Consider the following 22,970-nt stretch of genomic DNA (forward strand, 5'->3'; position numbering starts at 1 on the left):
GAGTCTGGCAGTTAACTAATAGGAGTTGTCCATGTAGCAATTAGGGTTGTTCACCACCAAATGCTTGGCTCCAGGTCATTTAAATAAAATACCTAATCCAGTGTAGTTCTGAAGCCAAGACTTTGTGCAGGGCTAGTGTGAGTTTCAAACCCTGTGCGTTGCTGTCTTTAAAACAGACCAGCAGAAACATATTTTCTAGTTTTGATTTTTATTTTCAGAACACGTGGTTTGCAGAACCAGGAGGGTAAGAACAATCTTATTTTCCCTTTTGGAGATTTAAAAAAAAAAAAAAATAGCACAAGTTTTCTTTTGGAAATGTATTAAAATATATTGAAATGCAACATATGTGCTTTACCTGCGTGGTATGCCCTACCTATATCATGCAGCACAGGTGTGTTCAGAAGAAGCACACGGGAGAAAGGAGGGAGGCGTGTTGCTTGGGATGGGGCGACAGGTGCTATGCAATATGATGTAGATCAAAGGTGTGTGTTGTGCCTTTCATTGCACATGTATAATTCTGATACATATAGCCTAATAATAATATTAATGATACTTTACTAATGAGACAAACACCCAGGAAGAAGTATATATCGTGTGTAAGTTGCTGAACAAAAACGAGTCTGAATAGTAATTGAGGCTTTGCAATGTCCGGACTGCAACTTTAAGAAGGCAAACGCGGAAGTAAGTGGAAAAGCAACGCATGTGAAGTTCCTGTTTAGATAGATAGGAGAGTCATTTGGTGGTGGCGTGGGGCCGTGCTAGCTGCTGTGTTTATTTGTAAACACACGGTTCCGATTTGATCACAATCCTGTTGTTTTGCTTTTTCTTGCCTTAATACTAAAGTAATTGCACTTTATTAATAATAATAATAATAATATCATCACCGTTCGAATCATGCTGCAGCTCAACGACTCGGTAGAACCTGAAAGCCCCGGCGCAGCTGTGCTCCACACCGGGGGAAATGAGGATGGCGTGGAGGTAGCATTTACCCCACCGGGAATAGGGGGGGTCCGGCCGGGAGTGCACCAGTCCCCGCACGGTTCCCTGACCATGCACGGAGGGGGGGCTTCTGTTGCTTGCTGTTCACCTTTGCAGACCCTGACGCCTTTCCAAGTTCACAATCCAACAATGCAAGCTAAAGTCAAAGATTACTTTGTTTTCAGGGTGAGTTTACACCGCGCCAGTTTATGTTTTATTAGTAATATATCGATTAATAAATAAATCATACATCTACATAATTGTAGCCTGCAAATAAATGCGTAAGTTTAGTATTTTGAGTTTTTATTGTTGTTGACAACCAAATGCATGCATGCATGTTTGTCGCACTGTAATTCTAAAATAATGTACAGAAGAGAAATAAATGATGAGCAAGAAAACGACAGTGGTCAGTCGTGCAGTGTAGGTGGTACATAGGAGAAGGCCTGGTGCTTTATTTGAGAAATGTCGCTTGCTGTTAGTGCTTTGTGTTGTTCAGAGACAGTGCATAATATTACTGTAGCTGTATAGAAACTATCCGAGGTGGGTTCATTCTGTATGTGTGGTTTTCTGCTAAATGCATCCTGTATTCAAGGTATATAAGAACATTTTCACTATTAATGTAAATATTTTATTCTAAGCATTTCCCTGAACTAGATCAGCTGGCTGACCAATGATATTCGGCTTCAGCTGTAATACGTCACAAACAGAACCATAGTCCGCATCGCTTGGTCATTAATGCATTACACTATTTAAATGAAATATATCAATAAGTGGTCAGACTTGTTGCAAACTGTATACCGCAATATACTGTATTGGTTACAGTATATCTTGATAATATAGTATATATATTTTTTGTTTGTTTGTTTCAGCCAGGAACGATTGAGCAGGCCGTGAATGACATCCGCTCGGTCGCCTTGCCATCCGAAGACGGGGAGGTCCAGAGCGTTTGGCTTCTCGCAGAGTGAGTGACCAGTGGAGGAGATTTTAAAGCCGCTCTATACCATTGTCAGAGGTTATTGTAGAATCTGCCTATATGTGTAGTACTGCTAGGAAACAGCAGATGGCGACAAAGAATGTGGAAACAATGCAAGATTAAATAGCCCTATCATTTGTGTGTTCTGCGTCCAAAAAAAAAAAAAAAGTCAGGACTGTAGGGAGATATAGCCACAAAAGCAACACACCTCTTGGTCTCTGCATCTCCACGGATGGAAATAAGACATAGCAGTTTGATTCATTCCTGGTTTTACTATGAGTTTAATAAGACGCACAAAAGTGTGTTAATTTGAGGACAGGCTACTTTTTTATTTTCTGTGGAGAAACTATTTCTCTCCTCTCTTTCCACACAGAATAGACCACTGGAACAACGAGAAAGAGCGCCTGGTGCTCCTCACAGATTGGTCCCTCCTGGTATGCAAGTACGACTTCATCAACCTCCAGTGTGAGCAGGTGATCCGAGTCTCTCTCAACGCTGTCGACACCATCTCCACCGGGGAGTTCCAGTTCCCTCCCAAGTCCCTCAACAAGTGAGTCGGTCCCTTTCATTCAGGGCAGCTCTGCACCAAGCTTTACTGCTGTGTTCTGTCCTTGCAGAATAGTTCCGGGCAGTAGTTCCGGAAGGTTTATGTGTCTGTGCCCTGTGTTGTGTTGCTTGTTCCCTGTCATTGAGCAGGTCTGTCTGTTCTTGTGGTGTAAGTTGCAGAGGGATCCTTCAAAAGCAAATGACAGTACTGTAAATTAAAAATAATAATATGCATTATAAAGTATTACATAGAAACTATGTAACTATATCTATATAATTGTTTTTCATTGCATACATAGATTCAGAAGAGTAAAATGTATTGCACATTTGGAGGGTTTGTCCCTGTGATGGTGATTTGTATTGCTGTAGTTTATTTATGACTGTATTATTGTTGGTGACAGCAGTTCAATTTAGCAATGAGATCTGTAGTATATTGCATGTAGCAGCACTAGCTGGTTTCTGCCCAGTTAAACTGCTCCCTCACCAGAGTGTTCTATTCTTTTTTTGCAGGAGAGAGGGGTATGGTATCCGGGTGCAGTGGGATAAACGTCCCCGAGCGTCCTTCATGAACCGCTGGAACCCCTGGTCCACCGACATGCCTTACACCACCTTCACAGAGCACCCCATGGCCAACGCTGATGAGAAGATTGCTTCCCTTTGTCAGGTAAATGACTGAACAGGCGTAACGGAGTAAACCTTTATGAAAACGTGTGGCAAACACTACCATACTACTAATAGGGCTGCCACATAGTACACTACAGTCAGCCCGACCTGTAACACTTCAACATAAGACTGGAAGATTCACTACGGAGCACAAAATATAAGAACCAACTCACGGAATGAAAATAAAAAAGCCAACATAGCCAAAACGGTTTGGTAATCCTATAATCGTCTAAAAAAATCAACCGCAAAGCAAATGAATGAAACAAGGGACAGCTCACATTGATTGTAGTTTTTATAATGTATTGTTTCTAGCATGAGGCACACATGTTTCTCACACAGATGACTTCAGTTCCTCTACTGCTGCCTGCAGTATTCAAGATTGCGTCCGCTGGCGTTGTGGGATCAGCTGTCGCAGTGACTGCTCCTCACTCTCTCTCTCTGTGCTCTGCAGATGGACAACTTCCAGACGCAGTTGATCCAGGCGGTAAAGGCGGCCCACAAGGACTCCCCTCTCCCCGGCAGGGCTAACGGAGTCCTGATTCTGGAGAGGCCCCTTCTCATCGAGACCTACGTGGGGCTGATGTCCTTCATTAACAACGAGGCCAAGCTGGGCTACTCCATGACCAGAGGCAAAATCGGATTTTAACTAACCATCTAGCTAAAGGGACTTGTTAATGTCACGGATGGTCTTATTTTACAGTGCAAGTACATACAAGTTTGTTTGTGTGTGTGTATACATATGTAGTTAATGACCCATAGTTGAACTGTTGCAGGGTCTTAACTTAAACCCATGAGGCTACTTTCAATATAACTGCCTCGGCATAGACAGCACATGTCAGATTTATAAAGGTACAGCATGAGCCATACTCTAAAGTCCCACAGCCAAACGCTTGTGCCATGCGTCATCACCCCTGCAGTGTCGCTTAGATTACAGCTGTAACTTCTTCCACTGAACAGAACACTTGCAAAAAGGGGCATCTGTATTGTTTTGAAAAATACTTGTTTTCTGGTGGAATACACAGAAATGCATGACACACTGTGGTGTGTATGGTGGAAAGCCAACTGTAGGTAATGGGATGGATGTATTTCTTAGTATTTTTGCACAAGCTGTTATCTGTTGGGTATGCTGTTTTTTGTTTTATTTGTTTGGATCAGATCAGATCAGATCCAGGTACAGATTCCCCTGTGTAGTAATCACTAACTTTTGCTCCTAACCGAAATGAAGCGTTCTGTCTCTGGGATGCCAGTGTGAAGGGGCTCTATTGTAAGGGAGTTGAAGGCAGCATCTAGATTCTTGACACATTAACACAAGCTTCAGCAGCAGCCCCTAATTGGATTGAAGCTGTTTTGGCATTGTTATGTTTTGATATTAAAGTGAAGGGATTAGAGGACTGACATTTGATTGTGTGACAAGCCCTTGGCAGTTGTGGGAGATGGAATTATCACTCTGGCCTCTGATCGTTTAGACAATTAGGACTTTTTATCTGATCTCCAGTGTAGCACAATTTGCTTGATGTTGAGATCGAATCAATGGGTAAGTTTAGTTTTTTTTTTAACCTAACACATAGCAGTTAGGCTCCATGGCAGAAAAACAGGGTTTCGTAATCCATGCACATTTACACATTGCATGCAGAACTAAAGCCCCTCCTGGTGACAAAAGCACAACACCCATATTTTAGGATAAGTGAAATTAACTGGAACGATGTTCATGTATCTGTGATCTTGAACCAGTGAGATGAACTTGAAGGTCAGTGCTGTATTTCAGATAGGTAGCTGCAGGCAGTCTGTAGCTGCGCTTCTCAGAAAACTGGCTGTATTTGCTGCTGAATGAATTGACAAGCCTGTATTTATGATATTAATCAAATAATTACCATCAGTTTGCTTATTCACACTCTTGACAGTTCTGGTGTGTTTATTTATGCAAAAATGTTACATAAAAGGTATAAATGTTGTGTGAATTGAATTATGGGTGGGGGGCTTAAATTAACCTTTTTAAATTAAAAAAAAATTTAAAAAGTGTTTTAAACACATCAAGCAAAGGTTTGAGTGTGCCTGTGTAAAATGAAAGATACAACTTAATATTAATATACAAGTACATTTACTTAAGCTGAGATCATTTGGCTTTGCATCTATGCCACAGCAATCTAGTGTTTTGCAATCTTTAGTGTTACTGTCTAATAAACTGTGCTGGTGCTATGTGCTCTATGTTTAGGTTACGGGAGTTCTTTTACTTAGAGAAAAAATAATTGTCGTTCTAAAGCTTTGGTTATTTATTTTCACACTGATTGTGTTCTATCGAATGACTTTGTTGGTGTGTACACACAGGTTTTAAAATATTAAAAGTGACCATAACTAACAGACCAGGCCAAAGTTAGAAGAAAATAGTTTATTCAACTAGAATTCCTGCCACTGAAAATTAACCAGTTAATCTATTCAATTCTGGCTTTTACAAATGGAATCCAGTAAATTAAGAATGTTGCATTTACCAATTTTAGCATGGTTTTAGAAGGACATTGCATAAAGTAAATTCACCGGAGAAAATCACACTACTTTTAAAATGCAACAGGGAGAGAGTGTGACTTGATACTGTGGACAATTCTTTATTTTATTTTGTTGTAATAAAGCTAAATATTTTTTATTGAAAAACTAGATTGTATTATATGAAGCAAGTGTACATTTCTTATTTTTGTTTATCGCTAGTTTTTGAGGTCTTGTTTGGACATGTCAAAATGAAGCTAAAGCTATCTTGATTCCTGCAAAATGTGTTACAAGAAACAGTTTACATATATTCTGTTCCTGTGGTTGCCCATGCTGTGATTACACCAAAAACCTTCTTCTCCAGTGGTGCCAGGGAGAAGTGAAAGATGCCACTTTTAATGTACGAGAAAGAACCTTATGGACATGGAGAGGTTTTCAATTCTATATTCAGATTAGAGCAACCTAGAGCAGTGTCTAAACTAAACATCAGACAGTTCAAACCTTTTATTTCCAAAGGGGGTTGAGCATGCTTAGAAAGTTGCATTAGCAGAGGAAGAATACGCTTGGAACCCCAAAGGCATTTCCAGACCTATTAATTGAGATGTTGTAATTGTTTGACCTTGTTTCTTGCTAGCTAACAACATAGTGTTTGAGAGCCAACAAGCAGATTTAAGCAGCTTGCTGTACTCAACGTACACAAATGCAGTAAGTTAAGATACATGCATGCATTGGGCTGCATTCAGTAAGACAATGTGTACATTTCTGAAATAAAACAGTGTGTCTTATTTAAATTTACCTGTTTCTTCTCATTGTGGTTTGTTTCCCTAAATCTAAAATGAAGCAGTTAAGAGGATTTTACTTCCAAAGATAAGCACCTTAACTGTAAATGCTTATATTTAACCGAGCTTGTGGTTTCATTTTGGAGTTGGATCAGATCTGTAACAAGGTTCTCAACTCATACAGGAGGCTGCTTGGGTTCTTCACACACTCAGGCATCCAATGGTGCCTCCTTTGACCTCAGATGTGCTTGTGTTTTACTCATGTTGACATGTTTCTCGCATGCTCTTTTTTGTGATGAAATTGAGAAAGGTGGTCTATTTTCAAACTGGCTTCGAAAGCAACACTGCTCTAAAATCAGCTGTGTTTTGGTTGTGTGCACAGCAATGACCAGTCTGCACTGCAAGAAAAATAACAACACCACAATCAGATGATAGCATAATACTGTATTTATAAATGCCACTGTGTCTGGCAGCTTAGACAGAAATGCAGCTCTCTCCCCCCCTTCTTTCTGGTTTACAAAATCGAAATCCATCCTAAAGCATAACAAAGTTTGTGTCATCGGTCACTAGAATTATTTTAGAGACCCAATTACATTATAATGAATGCATTTTAAGGTCACTTGGTTTTAACTGGACAGTTTGACTGTAAATTACGATCCTTGTGGAATAAGTTTGTTACCGTTTTGTTAACTCATTTTAACATGGACTACTGTTTTTTTTATACATTTGCGTGTGTGTGTGTATATATATATATATATATATATATATATATTACACACACACTGTATATATAAAGGGAACATTACAGACCAAGTTATGGTTAATTGTATTTCTCTGCCTATTGCTATGTACGCATTTATTTTATTTATTTTTAAATGTTTCTTGCTAATGTACCTGTGTTTTTATGATAGGGAAAATGTATAAATAAAACTATACACTCATGTATTGGAACTTTTTACAGTTGTCACTATTGTATTATTGAATATTTACAGAAATGAATTACCAGTATATTATACAATAGTTTAATGCAACAAACAAAAAATCTCAGCTATACATATTTACACTAGACAATTTGGTTGAAGAGAAAACCAAATAGTATTTAACACATTTACAATACATTAAAACAGCCGTGACAATTAGCCAAGGAACTATTTAACAAAACACACAATAGAAAAAAAAGTGGCTGGACTGAATACTTTTAGTCAAACCAACAATTCAAAAATAATTTGCTAGTCAGTGAATTGATCATCTGTTCATAAAATAAAAAATCTAATACATTATTTTAATCCAATAATAAATTGGATCTTTAAATCAGATGAGGACGACATGCAATCATTTCAAGGTCATTGTTGGTATTAAAAGACTTAAAGTGACTACTACCAGGATTGATGGGATCCCCGATTCTGTTCTGGACTTGGTCAGCTCTCCCCCTCAGGTGTTTCCATGTAGCACAAACACAGCTGTTCCTTACTCAACAGGACCATGGACTCACCGCTGGAATGCCAGTTTAGTGACAGGACCTGGAAACTGCCTGAACAGAAGCAAAGCCAGTAGTGTGTCATGTACACTGCAACGGAAAAGCTAATCAACACAGATCACTGTTACATATCCCATCTTATGAGGACACCTGCAAAACGGGTTTGTCTCTGCTCAACCTGACATGAGAATGCAGCAAACACTAATGAAGTGCAGCAGCATGAGCTATGCGATACTAATAGTATCTACAACTATGGCCAAAAGTTTTGTATCACCTAGAATTTTAGGAATGAGACCATTTAAAAAATAAAACCACTATATGAACATAGATCCATATAATTAGATCCTTTATGTAATATAATGTAATCGAAGAAACTACACACTGATATTGCAAAAGCCTACCAGAAGCCATAATAAGTAGTACACCATTTCATGTTAGATTTCCGTCACATATCTGGAAAACTACAAAACGGTATGAAATTCACTGTTAACGTAACATTATTCAGCAGGTTTCATTCAACTTCATGAAGCAGAATTAGTTAATTCTATAGGGTGATGCAAAACTTTTGGCCATAGCTGTATTCAGTGCCTTTTGATGAGTGTCTGTGGTGCACTGTATAATAAAATACATTCCCTTAGATCTAAAAATGAACTAAAAGCAGACCAACCCCTTAAGACACTACAATGTGTACCAGCACCTACTAAGCATCACAGCACAGGTGGAAACACATTCCATCAGCAGTTCACACATGCATTTGCTTCTACAGTACAGGTTAGGCTAGCAGATGGTGAAAGAAGAATGATGAGATTAAAACACGTTCCTGCTTACCTTCAACTGGCACCTGCACCGAGACACAGCCAGCGGGGGACCACAAGTACACCTTGCTGTTCCCAGTGCAGATAGCGAGGCGAGGCCGACGGGGGTCCCACTGGAAACACCGGACCGGCGCCGCCTGCTCCAGGACCACAAACAGCTTCAGCTTCTGCATGTCCCAGATCCAGAGATCGTTCGGCATGTTGTCTGGCGGGAAGACAAAACAAACAGGATGGAATCAATGTGCCATTTGTGCTCGGCGTGTGAATTCTACAGGTCGATTTTTACATAGAATAGCTTTTGATGGGATAAAACCAGCTGTTGTCGTTGACATTGTTAGCAAAAAGGGAAAGCATTCGCATCTGAGCGATAATGCCCTGCAGCTGACTGATCATCACTCAGAACCAGTGTCAGAATCAAGGTAGGGCTGCGTGTTTTAAATAAAAGTCCTGGACAGGAATCTATAAGAATTTCAGGACAACATATATGTGCCTTATACAGTATAGATCACATAGGTGCATACCATTTTTAGTTGCCAAGTACCGGTTATCAGAACTGAAAGCCATCGTGGCAATGCCAATCTTTGGATTCGCTCTCTCAGGATCTGGTTTGATTACAGGTACTTGAACTGGTGCCAGACTCACCTCATCTAAAATGTGAAAAGAAATACTTCAGTACAGTTTAGCAAGTAAAACATGATCTGGATCTTTTTTTTTTTTTTTTGAATCACCATAAAACGATACAGACAGGCAGACAGGGATGTATTTAACCTAGTGTAGTACCAGGCATTTTAGAATCGGGAGCAATCAATTTAAAATTCCGGCCAGTATCATTTGCCACGTGTCCAGTATACAATCATCTTTTGTGAAACTTACACTTGCTTTGTGTGCTGAACAGAGAGCTTCCCATAGTTAAATTATGGTGGAAAGAGAGATCGTCATTGCCAAGAACAGCACGCTTCTCCACCTCCTTGTACACCACCTGTAATTAAAAAGAATACAGTATATTATCTAAGAGCCAGGTATAACAGTTCTACCATTCAAAACTTCACGCCATATTTTGGAAAAAAAAAAAATATTAAATACATGTTAATAAGTGTACGTGTCTCTTATGCTTACAATTCTGGGGTTGTTGATTGTAGCCGGATGTTCAAATTCTATGATCTTTTTCCAGGTTACATGGTTTAGGATTCGCACCTGTTTCAGATACACAAATGTCTTTATTAAACTCAATGTTCTTGGGTTGTCCGATCTTGTTTAAAGATTTGAATAGAGTAACTAGACCTTTTCATCATAGCTTCCGATGGCCAGGAATTGACTGCTGGGGCTCCACATGACAGACTTGACACCTAGAGACCACTCATAGGCACTGAAGGTGGACAGCAAGCGACCATCCAGCGAGTACAGCAGCACCTTGTACTGAAAACCAATACACAAGAATATACGTGTGTTGAAGAGAAGCTTGGTTTGGCTAGGAAGTATAAAAGGGTCATCTTAACTAAATGCATCCTTCAGATTCACTTCATATCATTTTCAGTCATCGCTGGAGACGTTTTAAAAAGTTTGTTGTGACGTTAACATCTTGTCAAAACAATACCAGGAGCACCTACCTCCAGACAAGTGTCCCATACAGCCAGAACGCAGCCATTGGGTGACCACTCAATCCCAGCAAGGTCCTGGGTCTCTGATTCAAAGTGCTGAAAGTACAAGCAGTAAGTAAATGTGTGTGTATGTGTATATTTGCTGTGATGCTTACATAGGTCTCATGTTTCCACATTAATGAATATTGGTTTATTTTGTTTAACGTTTGTTTACATTTTTTACATAAAATAGCATAATAAAACCTGAATTAATATGTCTAAAAATGTATATTTATCAAATATCGGGATGCTACAAATCTACAAAAATAAAGCTTAACTTGCCCTTAGCAGCTGCCAGTCATTGCACACAAAGATACTGATGTAATCCTTACAGTCCCTCCTTTCAGCCAAAGCCAAGTAGCGTCCGTCTTTGGTGAAGTCAATACCTGGATAGCAAAATTGACAGGTGTGCCAACAAAATGATTATTCTGGATGAGACTTCCAACCCACCAGCCCACTTAAACATGGCATTTTTATATAACAGACAGCGCCACCCCAGTGGTAAAATGTAACTGTGATTTCTATGGGGTGGGGCCAAAAAGAATCTACTATCTGCATTTGCCATGTACTTCTCTTACGGTACAGTCGTCACCAGATGCAAATATTTTCCTTCAATAGAGATCTTCCCTTTTAAAAGACACCATCATCTGTCAAGCTCTAAAGTTACCAGTTAGCATAAGGCAGTGGTTCAGGATCAGGGTTAAAGCAGGTCTGTCTCAGTTCTATTTGCACCCACACTCCTGCTAACAGAAATACTTACCCTGTTGACAAGCCTTGGGGTATTTGATATAAGATACAGATTTGGTACACAGAGACCAGACGGTGACCCGCAGCTGTTGGGGGAGAGAAAAGGAAACACAATCACTTCTTTCAGTGGGCTGAAAGTATGCAAGTGCAGCAAGCGACCAAGACAAAGATGACTGTGTGCCAACCACCCACCCACCCAGACACAAATATTGATGAGCAAGTGCTTTTAAATAAGCAGGTGCTGTTTTGCACGCTGTGCAAAACAACATTAGGCAAGTGCCATTCCACGAAAACCGAACGTTTGTTGAGAAGTCATCAATATCAGAACTTCTGTGTATTACGAGAGGCCAATCACCGCAAAAACCTTGCACTTCTATCAGTCAAAGACCTAGGGTAACAAACGACGGACCATTTTCATACTGAATGGCCCACGAACAATAGGAAAATAAAATAAATAAAATATTGTAAACCAGTAAAGAACAAATCCTGCTAATAAGGCACGGTTAATATTAACTGCTTCTCATTTTACAACTGATAAGGAACAACAGCTGCTTATCCAGTATAGGGATACTATAGTACTTTTGACATTATGGTTGCTAGAGTAAAAAGTAAAATACATTCTGGTCTATGCATAGCACAATGTGAACCAGTGTAATATGAATTTAATGCATTGCCATTATCCTAAGAAATGGTTTACCTGCAATAGTAATATATGACATCTCATTCCCAGTGGGATATTGACTGTCTATCTAGTCAAGTGGGCTTATCCAGCTTCCTCAGTTCAACTATACGTAGGAACAAACTCTTATTAAGCACTGGATTACTTCCCTAATGAGGGCATTTAATACTTTTGTGGTCTTATTATCAGTCATATAACAGATGTACAGACACCCCCTTACAGCCCCCGATTCCAGTTCACTCATCAAATGTCCAAACAAAGTTTCAACACAATATGCAAGCGGTTCTCCATATACATGTAACTATATACAAAGTGACTTATGAACTAAAGTGACGCCTCACTACAGGTATCGTTAGTTTATAAAAGGAAAAGGGCAAGTTGTCCAACTGCTTGTAAACTTTTATTTACTGTAGTACTGCTGCAAAGAAGACCTGATCAAGAGTTTAAAAGTTATGAGAGTGCGAGTTCCTCAGTCACTGAAGCCCAGCTTCTACAAAGACTAGCTGAGACAACCATGCCTTTGATTTTTACAAGATTCACACCAACTGCTGGAAAAGGCATTTTGCCAAAGGATGGGATTTCTCCCTCCACAGTAGAGAACACTAACAAGCTTCATCTTGCCCTGTAAAACAAGCATGATTCCTCAGATGGAATAAGAAACTGTGCTGGCATGAATGCCATGGAGAGGTCTGCAATACTGGTGGGAAAAGAATGGAAATTAAAATGGGGTTTCTCATTTCAAATATCTCTGAAGCTCTTGCCAAATAATGGATTTCTCAGATATCTATTCATATCGTAAAATATGATCATATATACATATTTGTATGCATATTTACCATTAACAGGTCTTAACGGATCTGTACATGTTGATAATGTAGTATTGAAACACCTAGCACACCGCAATCTAATCGACTTAACTTCTGGTGGCTGCTAGAATTAAAACAATAGTCAAGTGGACGCCTAACGTTGTCATATGCACGATCATTGCCTGTTTATTAATACACATATTAATTGCACAAAACAGACATAAACTAGCCTTACCGACTAGCCAAAATTCTGAGGTTGTTCAAAATAAAAAACGGCTTCCCTGATAGTTAACAGTAACTCGTAACTAAGCTAAGTTCACTCAATCCCTTTGCAGCTTAACCAGCATCCCCACACAGCCCACTGGTAATGAGACGTTACATTTCAGCTAGACTTTACTAACAAACGGTCCACAGGTTCTTCTCAGTTCCTCATTTTGGTCCCTATGGAAACAAAGTCAATAATGCTCAAACACATGTCAAATGAGTTCGTCTGATAAGATGAGACGTGCTGGGGGGGGGGTTCTGCCTCAGACTGTCGCCCTGATCAGCGTAACTGAAACCTTCGCAGGAATCTCAGGACCACGATACCAAGTATATTAAGAAAATAGGTGAGAAATTCCACTCTCCGCCCCCTGAAATCCCCAGTGGCACTCTTCCCGGTAAAATAATCCGTCAAAAACATACGAGCCTGGCAGCAAGGGCTCAGCGTGGCATGAAGGGATGGAAGAGGGCACCAGCGCCTCCTTCAGCTGTTGTTTATTTAAGTGAAAAATGAACAAAAGCTCAAACATTTTTAAAATGGAAAACACACACAGCTGAGAAACACTTTGTAAGGGGAAAGGTGATCTGATAAACAGCTCTCGTAGATGTCTAGAAAACGCCTCGTGATATTTTGTGACAGCTGACAAAGACTGCCAGTTTTCGTGTGGCTAAACCACAGTACGAGGGCTCTTTATGTAGACCAGTCTGTCAGCAAAGGATAATGTTGTATGAATTCCACATCACAAAGCATTCTAAAACTAATATAGCCCAATTCTCCTGTTACAGGGTTATAATTCTTAACTCTGCCTGATTCACAGGGTCACACATGAGTTGATCAGCTGTGGTCTGGCTTTATTATGATGCACCACAATCATATTTTATACACAGCAAAATAACAGCTTGCATCCTTGCAATCAATACCTCTGGAACATTAGTAGGAATCACAGAATCACCACCCAGCCTTGTGAAAATGAATGTGAAAATGAAGCATTGCCAAGCCATTTAGAAATGTCAATGTCCCTTATTTTGATACTATCCCTCGTTATTTTTCTGCCATATACTGTACTGCATCACCGGCTTACCAAATTATAAATAACCATCTTAAAAGTTTTCTTCATAAATGCTAATCAGTTGATTTAAATACATTTAAAATATATATATATATATATTGGTCCTAAACGAGAGGAGGCCTTTTGGCCCATCAGTGCTCGTCCGGTCCCGAGTAACTGGTTAATCTCAGTTTAAAAAAGCATTTATCACTTGCCCAACCCCAAATGTATGCAGACTGGACTGAAACCATGCAACTCAGTGGCACTCTACTGCAGAAGTAGTGTATGCAACGTATTTTACTTAATCTCGAGGCACTTAATGCATCATGTTTATACACAGTCCCGGGACAAATCAAATAATTGAAAGCTATTTCATTTCTCAGCCCTTATTTCAATGCATAACCTTGCACTCACCCCTCAATCAGGACACCCTATAACGCTTAACGCTCATCCCCAAAACTGAGAACCAGCCCATTCCTGAACAGCAGTGGAGCCACGAGCGAGTTATCAAAGCTCTGTCTCTTGGACGCGTTTAACATTTCTGCAGCGAGTATTTTAAAATCGGCGGTCTCATTTGGGCCAGCCAGCTGTGAGCGGATAAATTGTGCTGCGAGTGTCCCACTGGTCAATGGATATACTGTACTGGAGAGAAAAGAAAACACAGACGCTGTAATAACCCTCCCAGCAGCTGCCCTAAACAAGTTAATTTAGCATCCTGTTTACAGCCGTCCTGAAACTGTATCTCGACACGGACACCAGCTTGGCAAAACCTTAATGAAATCAGGGAGGTCAAGGTTAGTTCAGCATGCTGCCACTTCAGACTGCCTGTGCAACACTGCCCATCCAACACCAGCAAAACAGAGAGTGATCTTATTACAAGAAATTACAAGAGGCTCATTAAAAGGGTCTCAGGGTACCAGCTATATTCCCCTGTATAACAAAAGGGGATTTAACTACATTATATATATATATATATATATATATATATATATATATATATCAATACCAACCTAGATTGCAATATAACCGATCCATTATAATTAGATGCTATATCAGTCCGTTAACAGCAATACACCTGTTGACCCTATGAGAATGCAGACAAAGGGTGTCATATGTTGAGGAATATAAGTTATAAAATTGTCATTAGTTTCTGTAAGCGTACACCTCAATGAGGTTTTTGAGAATCACTGGATAATGATTGAACACTGCAATATAATATTATTAATACGCAGTGTAAAAAGCAGACAGGGTCACCCCCCCCCCCCCCGGGAAACAGTTGCACTTAAGTTTCGACACCTGTCAATGTTTCTTGGAATCAAGTTCAATCGACAGACTACTCCAAGGCAATCTGCCCAAGTGTAACACGGATAAACTGGCAAATAACAAACTGCGTACTGCACATAGGAATAGTTTGATATAAATAAATGGACACGGGAGTAGACTGACAAAATGATGCCACAACATTTGTTGTTTTTATGTGACATTGCAGATGTGCAAGAAGAGATTATAAACTGTGCACTTCAAAACTATATACTGTATGACATTCACATAGTACTAACTAATACTACACAAAAAATGTCAAATTCAGTTCAGTGGCTGATTAAATATTAACACAGTCTCATTACAATTAAGTTAGACTGATTTAAGAATTGCTGCCACTTCACCCAGGTTTTTCCATTTTAGGGGGCTTATTTGGATTTTATGAATGCAATATAAAACTATTACAGCCTTGGAGCATTCCTTAAAAAAAGTTCCACCACTGCTAATCCATTGTTTACTATAAAACGTAAATGTTTCACAATTCTTGCAGAGTGTATTCTGTGAAGGTTTTTGATTGTGAAGACAGAACAAAAAATGAAAAAGTATGATGCATTTCTGTCAAACAATGCACTAGAAAAGGATTTCAATACTTTTGGTTGCCGGTACTATCAAATTCCCATTTCTAGCAGACAGACCAAGGCATGCACTGTACCTTTAAGGGTCTGGCTTCTATTTTTAGATCTTTCTTTTTTACGGGCAACAACAGTTGACACTGCAGTAAAGAAAGTTACCGTGACTTCACGCTTACATGAAACTCTGTCGTGTTGAGAATATGACGTCCGTCCGGACTCCAGCGCGAGGCGACTAGACCAGCTGAGCCTTCGTCTATCTTACAGTGCCAATCTGGCTGCTCTAGCGACCACACCTGTGTTCAGACACATCAACAAAGACAGTCAATTGAGAAGCAGATACATATCTTTGCACTTCAAAGGATCATCCACCTTGTTTAATAATAACAAAGCTTTGCACTACAGCACATTTCACACCTGTTGGCACCTTTGAAGGGTTTTAAAGATGAAAGACTGGCGCTGGATTCCCTTGCAAAGGTAAGAAGAGTTTGTCTTACTACTTACCTGAAGTTGTGCACATGCATAGTAATATGTTTAAAAAAAAAAAAAACACAAGGTTTAACAGTCAAACTGCCTCCGGGTTCATGTTTACATGGTACATCCACACTGTATAAAAACTTACAGCAATGCAATTGACATCAGGCATATCATTGTGTATGCCTATCTAGTTCATTATTCCTTTTTTTTTTTTTTTTTTTTACTAACTTTAAAAACACTGGCCGAGATGCATTTGACACTACCTCAATTCAAACTGACCTGCAAATTGACCGTTTTGTAAAATGTAGAAGTTTTAGTCAATTTTAATGAATAAGATTTGCATGTAACTTTCGAAGACAGTTTTGTGAATTTTAACTATTGTCTTAAGAGTTCAAACTAACCCGTTTGACTAGGATCCAGTGTACAGCATGTACAGAAACCATGCAGTTTCAATAAAACTAAACAATAGAAAAATAAATTACACACTTGCCTGTATGAGTCCCCTCTTAAACATGGCACACAGGATAAAGAGGGAATCTGACGACCATTCCACCTGTTGGATCTGATCCAGGCAGGTATACAAGTGAAGGATCTGCAGCGTGTTCACATCTCGCACCACCAAGCGGTACTGAACACAAGTCGCCTGCAAGAGGGTTATTCAAGAAAAGAAAACAGATCAGCTGCCTCCATTTGAGTCACTGCACACACGCTACAGCAAGATAACCGAACCCCAACACTTAAACAGATGTATTTATTTAACCAGGACAGATCCCTTCAGATACACATCTCATTTCAAGGGGGTCCTGGCACAAGTAGGCAGCAAGTATACCAATATAAAAAATGGCAAATCATTTTTTCAAACAGACAGACAGAAATGGTTACCCCCACCCTACCCTACCATTCTGTTTATGTGCACTATACTATATGGGATACATCAAACAATAATAATAATAATAATAATAATAATAATAATAATAATAATAATAATGGGAAAATACAAAATGCATTGAAATAATATAGAAAATAAACAGCTTAAGCTTTTTTTCTGTTTAGCAATCAATTTCTCATTCGAAGAGTGTTTTAGACAGTTATGTATTTTGACGTCGCGAAAAGAAACGTCACAATCACATACCAAGTATTTTCCGTCAGGTGAAAATCTGCATAGCTGATTGGAATGTTTGAAAACTTCAGAGAAATTCATCCTTTCCGGTGGAAACCAAGCAACGCAACCTGTGCAGTACAAAAAAAAAAAAACATTTGGCAGTTGGCAGATTTTATCAAGCACAGCCAGGTGTCGACTACGGCTTACTATGACTGAAACGTAACCAGGTTTATGTCGGTTTTTCAGTAACGCCAACCTACGACGCATGACAAAATATACCGGTATAATTGTAATTAACTGTTTTAAAATACAAGTGTCACATATATATATATATAATGACGTGCAATGTCGGTACGTATAAACACATATAAAATGTGCAATAACAATACGATAACATTGTTCGGAACGGTGTTTCAGTTCTTTGTAAAAGATGAGCATTTTGGTTACTTTAACGTGTTCCAGGTTTTGTTTTTTTATATTTTATACATAAATTAACCTGTACTAACCTGATAAGCCCTCTGCCGCGGTCGCTCACCAGAAATCCTAATTTAGGAAGACGCGTATGACAGTTAGGCTGAGTGGCAGGCCGGGCTCCCAATTAACAGCCTGCGCTAACGGAAATACGTTGCCAATTCCACGCCCATGTGGAATCCTGGGAGTTGTAGTTTAATATTCATTCACCGCAGTAGTTCGTGGGTTTTCTGTATTTTCAAGGGCTTTCAGGCTTCTTAATAATACATTATTAAAAGGGAACATGTGTGTACTCAGCATAAATATATATATAAAAAAGTAAATATAAATAAATGCAAAACTACATACATACGTCCAATTGTTTTTTTTTTTTTTTTAATTGTTTCCTTCAACATACGTTGGTATGCAGCAGGTCTCAGACATTAATTTAAATACATCTACAAATAAACTGCGTAAAGTCAGGACACGTGATATCTCGACCAATTGCGATGCTGATGTTTCTGTTCGTTCTGTAATAAAGCAATTACATTCTATTTGATTATGTGCATTATCATGCGATGCGTTATTTCCACAGAAGATTATAACTGAATAAAAATCCACTGCATACTTTATAGCTATTGAAAGACACAGCCTCGATATCGGTACATTGCAATAAAAACAGTTGAGTATAGTAAATAAGGTTCTAGCAGTCTTATAATATTTAGTCAAATTAAATAACAAAATAATTTGAATGTGTTTCACACTTTGTATAAGACACGCATTTGTAGTATTTTCTCGACACCTATAAACAGCTTTATTGAATACACTAGGTATATACAAGTCATATAATATTCTGGTAATTATGTCATGTTTTCTGTACAATCCTGATAAGAAACACAAACTCACCATTTGTGTTACAAGTAAACGCTATTTATTTAATGTTTTTCTTTATTTATTTATGTTTCGTGTACATTACCCAATTTACATCAATACAAATATTTTCAAATAATAAATTCAAAACCAAATATTGAAAGAAATAGGCTACCAATTTGCAGTATACAGTATCTAATATGCTATAAATTAACCGCGTTATTGTAATGAGTCACTAAGAAGATAAACAATTCGAACAAAATTGCCAAAATTCAGAGCTCTGTGTTTTTGCTGTAGAAACTCGGAGACGACGCCACAGTGAATGCAATTGTATAAACCTGGCAAACTAACTAGACCCCCCGGCGACGGAGCAGAATCTTCCCGCCCGTGTGAGCTCCAACGGCGGCTAACAACTCCAGCCTCCCCCTCTCCCGAAAAGCCCAACCCTCCCGCTTCACCAGCAGCAGGATTTCTTTTTCTTCCTTTTTTTGGAATGTACTTCCCAACTATTTAAATCTGCATAAACTAACCCAGGACAGGTGACTCCATATACGATCTACCGTTACCCTCCCCATCCCAGACAATAACGAGTTAAAAGGAAACACTGTTAATTATAACTTATTGCAACAGAACCTCGGTGCTATTGTGCTGGGAAAAGAGCGAGATATGACTTGACAGTTAGACCTAATCGGTGTTTTTTTTTTTTTTTTTTTTTTTTTTTTTTTTTTGTCGTATTCATGTTTAACATCTTAATTCATAATTGATTTCGACGTTTTGTTATAAGGCTTGATGGTAGACATCTAAAACGCGCGGTGAGTATTTCATTGAATTGAATTAAAATTGTAATTGAATTGTTTGTTTTAAGGACGCTACAGGTGATTTATGATCGTATATGGTGGTTTTAAATGTATATGATTGTTGTATATATTTGATAATAGCGTATAACCCTAACTGCGTTAACAAGACAACCCACTCTGCCTGACAAAAACAAAATGGAAAGCACGAGGCAGACTTTGTATTGGCATTTAAAGCATTTGTTTGTTTCTGTAATTTGTGCTATTTTTCTGCTATTTCTCATAACAATTATAACTGGCCAACTGATAAAAAAAGTAATTGTTTTCTAAAAAGTCTAAACCTACCGTTGAGGAATATGGGATATTAAATGTGGCTACATATAACAACATTGTTTTGGTTGATGTGTGAATGCAGTTAATGCTTCTGATATAAAAGCGTTTACGGGTTAAAAGTATATTACTTTATGTATTCATTTTGTGTGCCCAGAGTTTTAAATTATAAATACAAAAATGATATTGTTATATTTGATATTGTTATTCTTATTCTTAATAATAATAATAATAATAATAATAATAATAATAATAATAATAATAATAATAATAATAATAATAATAATGCATGATATATATACGTTTTTCAAAGATCACAAGTAACAATAATTTAATATCAGATTCAATTATTTGTAAAACAAACAAAATATAAATCTATAGTTTATGACAGCGGTTCGTTTTTTTTATTCATGCATTAATTGTATTTGCGTATAAAACATCAATTTATTTTGAGTTAAAAAAAAAAATCAGAGGAACGCCATTGACACCGACCACGGTCATCTGACATTGGATCAAAAAAGGGGTGCCGCCTGTCGCGTGCCTTTGTAAATGGTCAATACAACGAAACAAAAGCGTCATACGTCATACCTTTATAAATACAAGATCTCCTCTGCCCCGTTCAGCATCATTTTAAACTCCATTTATAAATACAGGTCAAATTATAGGTACACTTGAAAACCATTCATTTCAAAGGAAGAAATATGTATTTATGTGAATTAATTCTGTCACAGTCACTAGGGAAACATTATTATTATTATTATTATTATTATTATTATTATTAAAGTACGTTTATCTACATATAATGATTTATTCTTTTTTCCCCACAAATGTCAGTGTATTCTGAGTTATTTTTACATTAATACAGGGCTTTATGGACCACGTACGACTGTATCAAACTGAGCACTTGCGCAGGCCTATACGTCTTTGCAGCTGAATAAATACGAACGTTTGCAAATAGACACATCATATTTGTACGAAGCAATAATTGAATAACCTTCTTTTAAATCTGTGTATGCATTCATGTAATATTGGTATTTCTTGTCCATGTAGACGGTGTCTGTTTGGTTCTGTTGATAGGTTTGGCTGTAATCAAACCCTGGGCTGCATGTCGCACTGTCCCATTATTATTATTATTATTATTATTATTATTATTATTATTATTATTATTATTATTATTATTATTATTATTATTTGTTTATGTCCCATTATTATTATTATTATTATTATTTGTTTATTTAGCAGACGCCTTTATCCAAGGCGACTTACAGAGACTAGGGTGTGTGAACTATGCATCAGCTGCAGAGTCACTTACAATTACGTCTCACCCGAAAGACGGAGCACAGGGAGGTTAAGTGACTTGCTCAGGGTCACACAATGAGTCAGTGGCTGAGGTGGGATTTGAACCGGGAACCTCCTGGTTACAAGCCTGTTTCTTTAACCACTGGCCCACACAGCCTCCCATCTGAGCATTAAAAAGCAACTTGTTCAGTTTTGACAGCGCGGGGGTTAACAAAAAGAAGTTTGTAACATTGCAATGAGTTTCTATGTTATAATCCACTGAGGGCTGGCTAATGACCCTGGAGGAACGACCTGTATTGTGTTACTATGGTCGTTGCTATAGGCGCCAGTGGAGTGTAAAACAGGTGAATGCAAACTGCGTACTAAGACAATTATTTAGTTTAAAGACAGCAGGTTGCCTGCATGTGGAAGTTTAATTAGTAAAGAAAAATAAATAATAAAAAATAACGAGAGGGAGGGAAGGTGCGGATTAGGTGGGAAAAAAAAAACTACAAGCAAAACATGACATGCATGTGGAGCATTACCTACAGTAATAGCAATGTTAAGATATAGACTTCTGTTTACACGCTATTTAAACAAACACAACTCCACAGATTAGTCATTGCAAAGTATTTGCCCTGTACAGCATAGAAACAAAGTATGTGAATCAGGTTATTAGAAACAGATAAACATCGTTAAAAAAAAAATTTTAAAAACGGAACAGCACATATTTGTTTTCGAGATATTTCCTATTTTAATACAGTGCTTTAATCACCTTCATGGTTTACATATCGGTATGAAGCATTTTCTCCGTTTGGCAATGCATTTATACTTTTAAAATGACGCCTAAAACGACACGCATTTTTAACACAGGTTCTGTGATCATACCACAGCAGCTAAGACACACGAAGGAATGTGTCGCTGGAGTGCTTTGAGAACGTTTATGGGTTGGCAGTGTACTGGCACTCCCTCTTCCAGTAGATGTCACTGTGGAGCAATCAAAACATTAGTCTGTTTAACACTTCCTGCAGGGCAGTTGAAAATGAAGCTGCCCTCTGTGTTGTTGAACTCAAATCCAGGTGGATGCTAGTGGACCCTATGCTAACGCATTGCAAACAGCCACAATGAGAATGTTACTTATCCAGGCCTCTAAACGTGTAACATGTACTGTAGTACAGTTTTGCTCTTACAGTATACTACAGCACCGTTTCTAATTGTAAGCTGGGAGTTTAAAAACATGTTTATTGAACGGACCAGTAATAAACGGCACACACACACTACACTATGGCTACCCGGTTTATTTAGACCTCTTACACAGTATGAGCAGCCAGTCTGCATCCTCGCATTGCCATCCCAATGAACAGCATGTTTCCCTCATCACCACAGCCAGGTGGAAATTCAATTCACTTCTCCACCTCGCCCAGGCGCTGGCACTTTAATTGCATTCAGCCTGGAGTTCTTCGTTGCATTGGGTGGTTCTCTGGGTAGCAGCCACCAAGGGGATTGCAAGGTGTAATTGCACAGGTGTGTTGCTGATTAAAAGCATTCTGATCTGAGGAAGCAGCCCTGGTATTCACTAATAAAAGCAGCACGCTTTGGAAAGCAGGACAGTGGAGACGTCCCATTTTATTCTGGGATCAGTCCAATAAAAATGGCCTACGTTGTTTGCAAAGTTTTAATTCTGAGCTGCTCCGGGGATAGCTCAGTAAGAGCAGGGAGATAATAACCTCCCGGTGCTGCATGTAGAAGCAGAGGCTTGGCACAGAGAGTGGCTGGCCAGTATTTTCAAGTGGGGGTTTGCTTGTGGTCCTTTACATAAGGATCCCTTATAAGAACTCATCTGTCTGTTTTCTAATGAGTGAGTGCACAAGTCTAAAGAGACACCAAAGATT

The 22,970-nt window shown here is 38.6% G+C and overlaps 3 protein-coding genes across 6 annotated transcripts in view; 2 read left to right on the plus strand and 1 right to left on the minus strand.

Moving 5' to 3' along the window:
* The first annotated feature begins 109 nt into the window (after nt 1-109).
* LOC117963804 (tumor protein p63-regulated gene 1-like protein) lies at nt 110-7,373 on the plus strand. 4 transcript variants are annotated; one of them, XM_059002350.1, is made up of 6 exons: nt 110-244; nt 904-1,164; nt 1,848-1,939; nt 2,325-2,501; nt 3,008-3,161; nt 3,612-7,373. In XM_059002350.1, exons 2-6 carry the CDS (start codon nt 1,051-1,053, stop codon nt 3,804-3,806), a joined length of 732 nt encoding a protein of 243 aa, XP_058858333.1. In that variant the 5' UTR covers nt 110-244; nt 904-1,050; the 3' UTR covers nt 3,807-7,373. The 4 variants fall into 4 exon arrangements, with proteins under 4 accessions (XP_058858333.1, XP_058858335.1, XP_058858334.1 ...); XM_059002352.1 differs by lacking the exon at nt 110-244 and adding an exon at nt 465-482; XM_059002351.1 differs by lacking the exon at nt 110-244 and adding an exon at nt 494-681.
* Nucleotides 7,374-7,425: 52 nt separating this feature from the next.
* Nucleotides 7,426-17,950, minus strand: LOC131701854 (WD repeat-containing protein WRAP73-like). Its single transcript, XM_059002348.1, has 13 exons — nt 17,863-17,950; nt 17,387-17,484; nt 16,745-16,897; nt 15,957-16,073; nt 11,107-11,179; nt 10,629-10,732; nt 10,317-10,403; nt 9,991-10,125; nt 9,826-9,903; nt 9,583-9,688; nt 9,231-9,356; nt 8,723-8,914; nt 7,426-7,948 (listed from the first exon to the last, which is right to left on the minus strand). The coding sequence occupies exons 2-13, from the start codon at nt 17,453-17,455 to the stop codon at nt 7,836-7,838; spliced, it is 1,353 nt and encodes a 450-aa protein (XP_058858331.1). The 5' UTR covers nt 17,456-17,484; nt 17,863-17,950; the 3' UTR covers nt 7,426-7,835.
* Nucleotides 16,239-22,970, plus strand: part of LOC117425905 (tumor protein p73) — a 48,279-nt gene continuing 41,547 nt past the window's right edge. Inside the window, exon 1 of the mRNA XM_059002346.1 lies at nt 16,239-16,254. The gene's annotated coding sequence lies outside the window, so the exon portion shown is untranslated. The remainder of the gene's footprint in view (nt 16,255-22,970) is intronic.

The sequence above is a fragment of the Acipenser ruthenus genome, chromosome 27, assembly GCF_902713425.1.
Source record: "Acipenser ruthenus chromosome 27, fAciRut3.2 maternal haplotype, whole genome shotgun sequence".
Taxonomy (NCBI): domain Eukaryota; kingdom Metazoa; phylum Chordata; class Actinopteri; order Acipenseriformes; family Acipenseridae; genus Acipenser; species Acipenser ruthenus.

What these genes read in the sequence shown, in the direction of transcription:
- LOC131701854 (XM_059002348.1), bottom strand. Translation starts at nt 17,455, where the DNA reads ATGAATTTCTCTGAAGTTTTCAAACATTCCAATCAGCTATGCAGATTT. An exon ending in TCAACACGACAGAGTTTCAT is followed by an intron (nt 11,180 to 15,956) that starts GTAAGCGTGAAG and finishes CTCCCCCAACAG; the next exon opens with CTGCGGGTCACCGTCTGGTC. An exon ending in GTACTTGGCAACTAAAAATG is followed by an intron (nt 8,915 to 9,230) that starts GTATGCACCTAT and finishes TCTTCCCGCCAG; the next exon opens with ACAACATGCCGAACGATCTC.
- LOC117963804 (XM_059002349.1), top strand. Translation starts at nt 895, where the DNA reads ATGCTGCAGCTCAACGACTCGGTAGAACCTGAAAGCCCCGGCGCAGCT. An exon ending in AGCGTTTGGCTTCTCGCAGA is followed by an intron (nt 1,940 to 2,324) that starts GTGAGTGACCAG and finishes CTTTCCACACAG; the next exon opens with AATAGACCACTGGAACAACG. An exon ending in AGATTGCTTCCCTTTGTCAG is followed by an intron (nt 3,162 to 3,611) that starts GTAAATGACTGA and finishes TGTGCTCTGCAG; the next exon opens with ATGGACAACTTCCAGACGCA.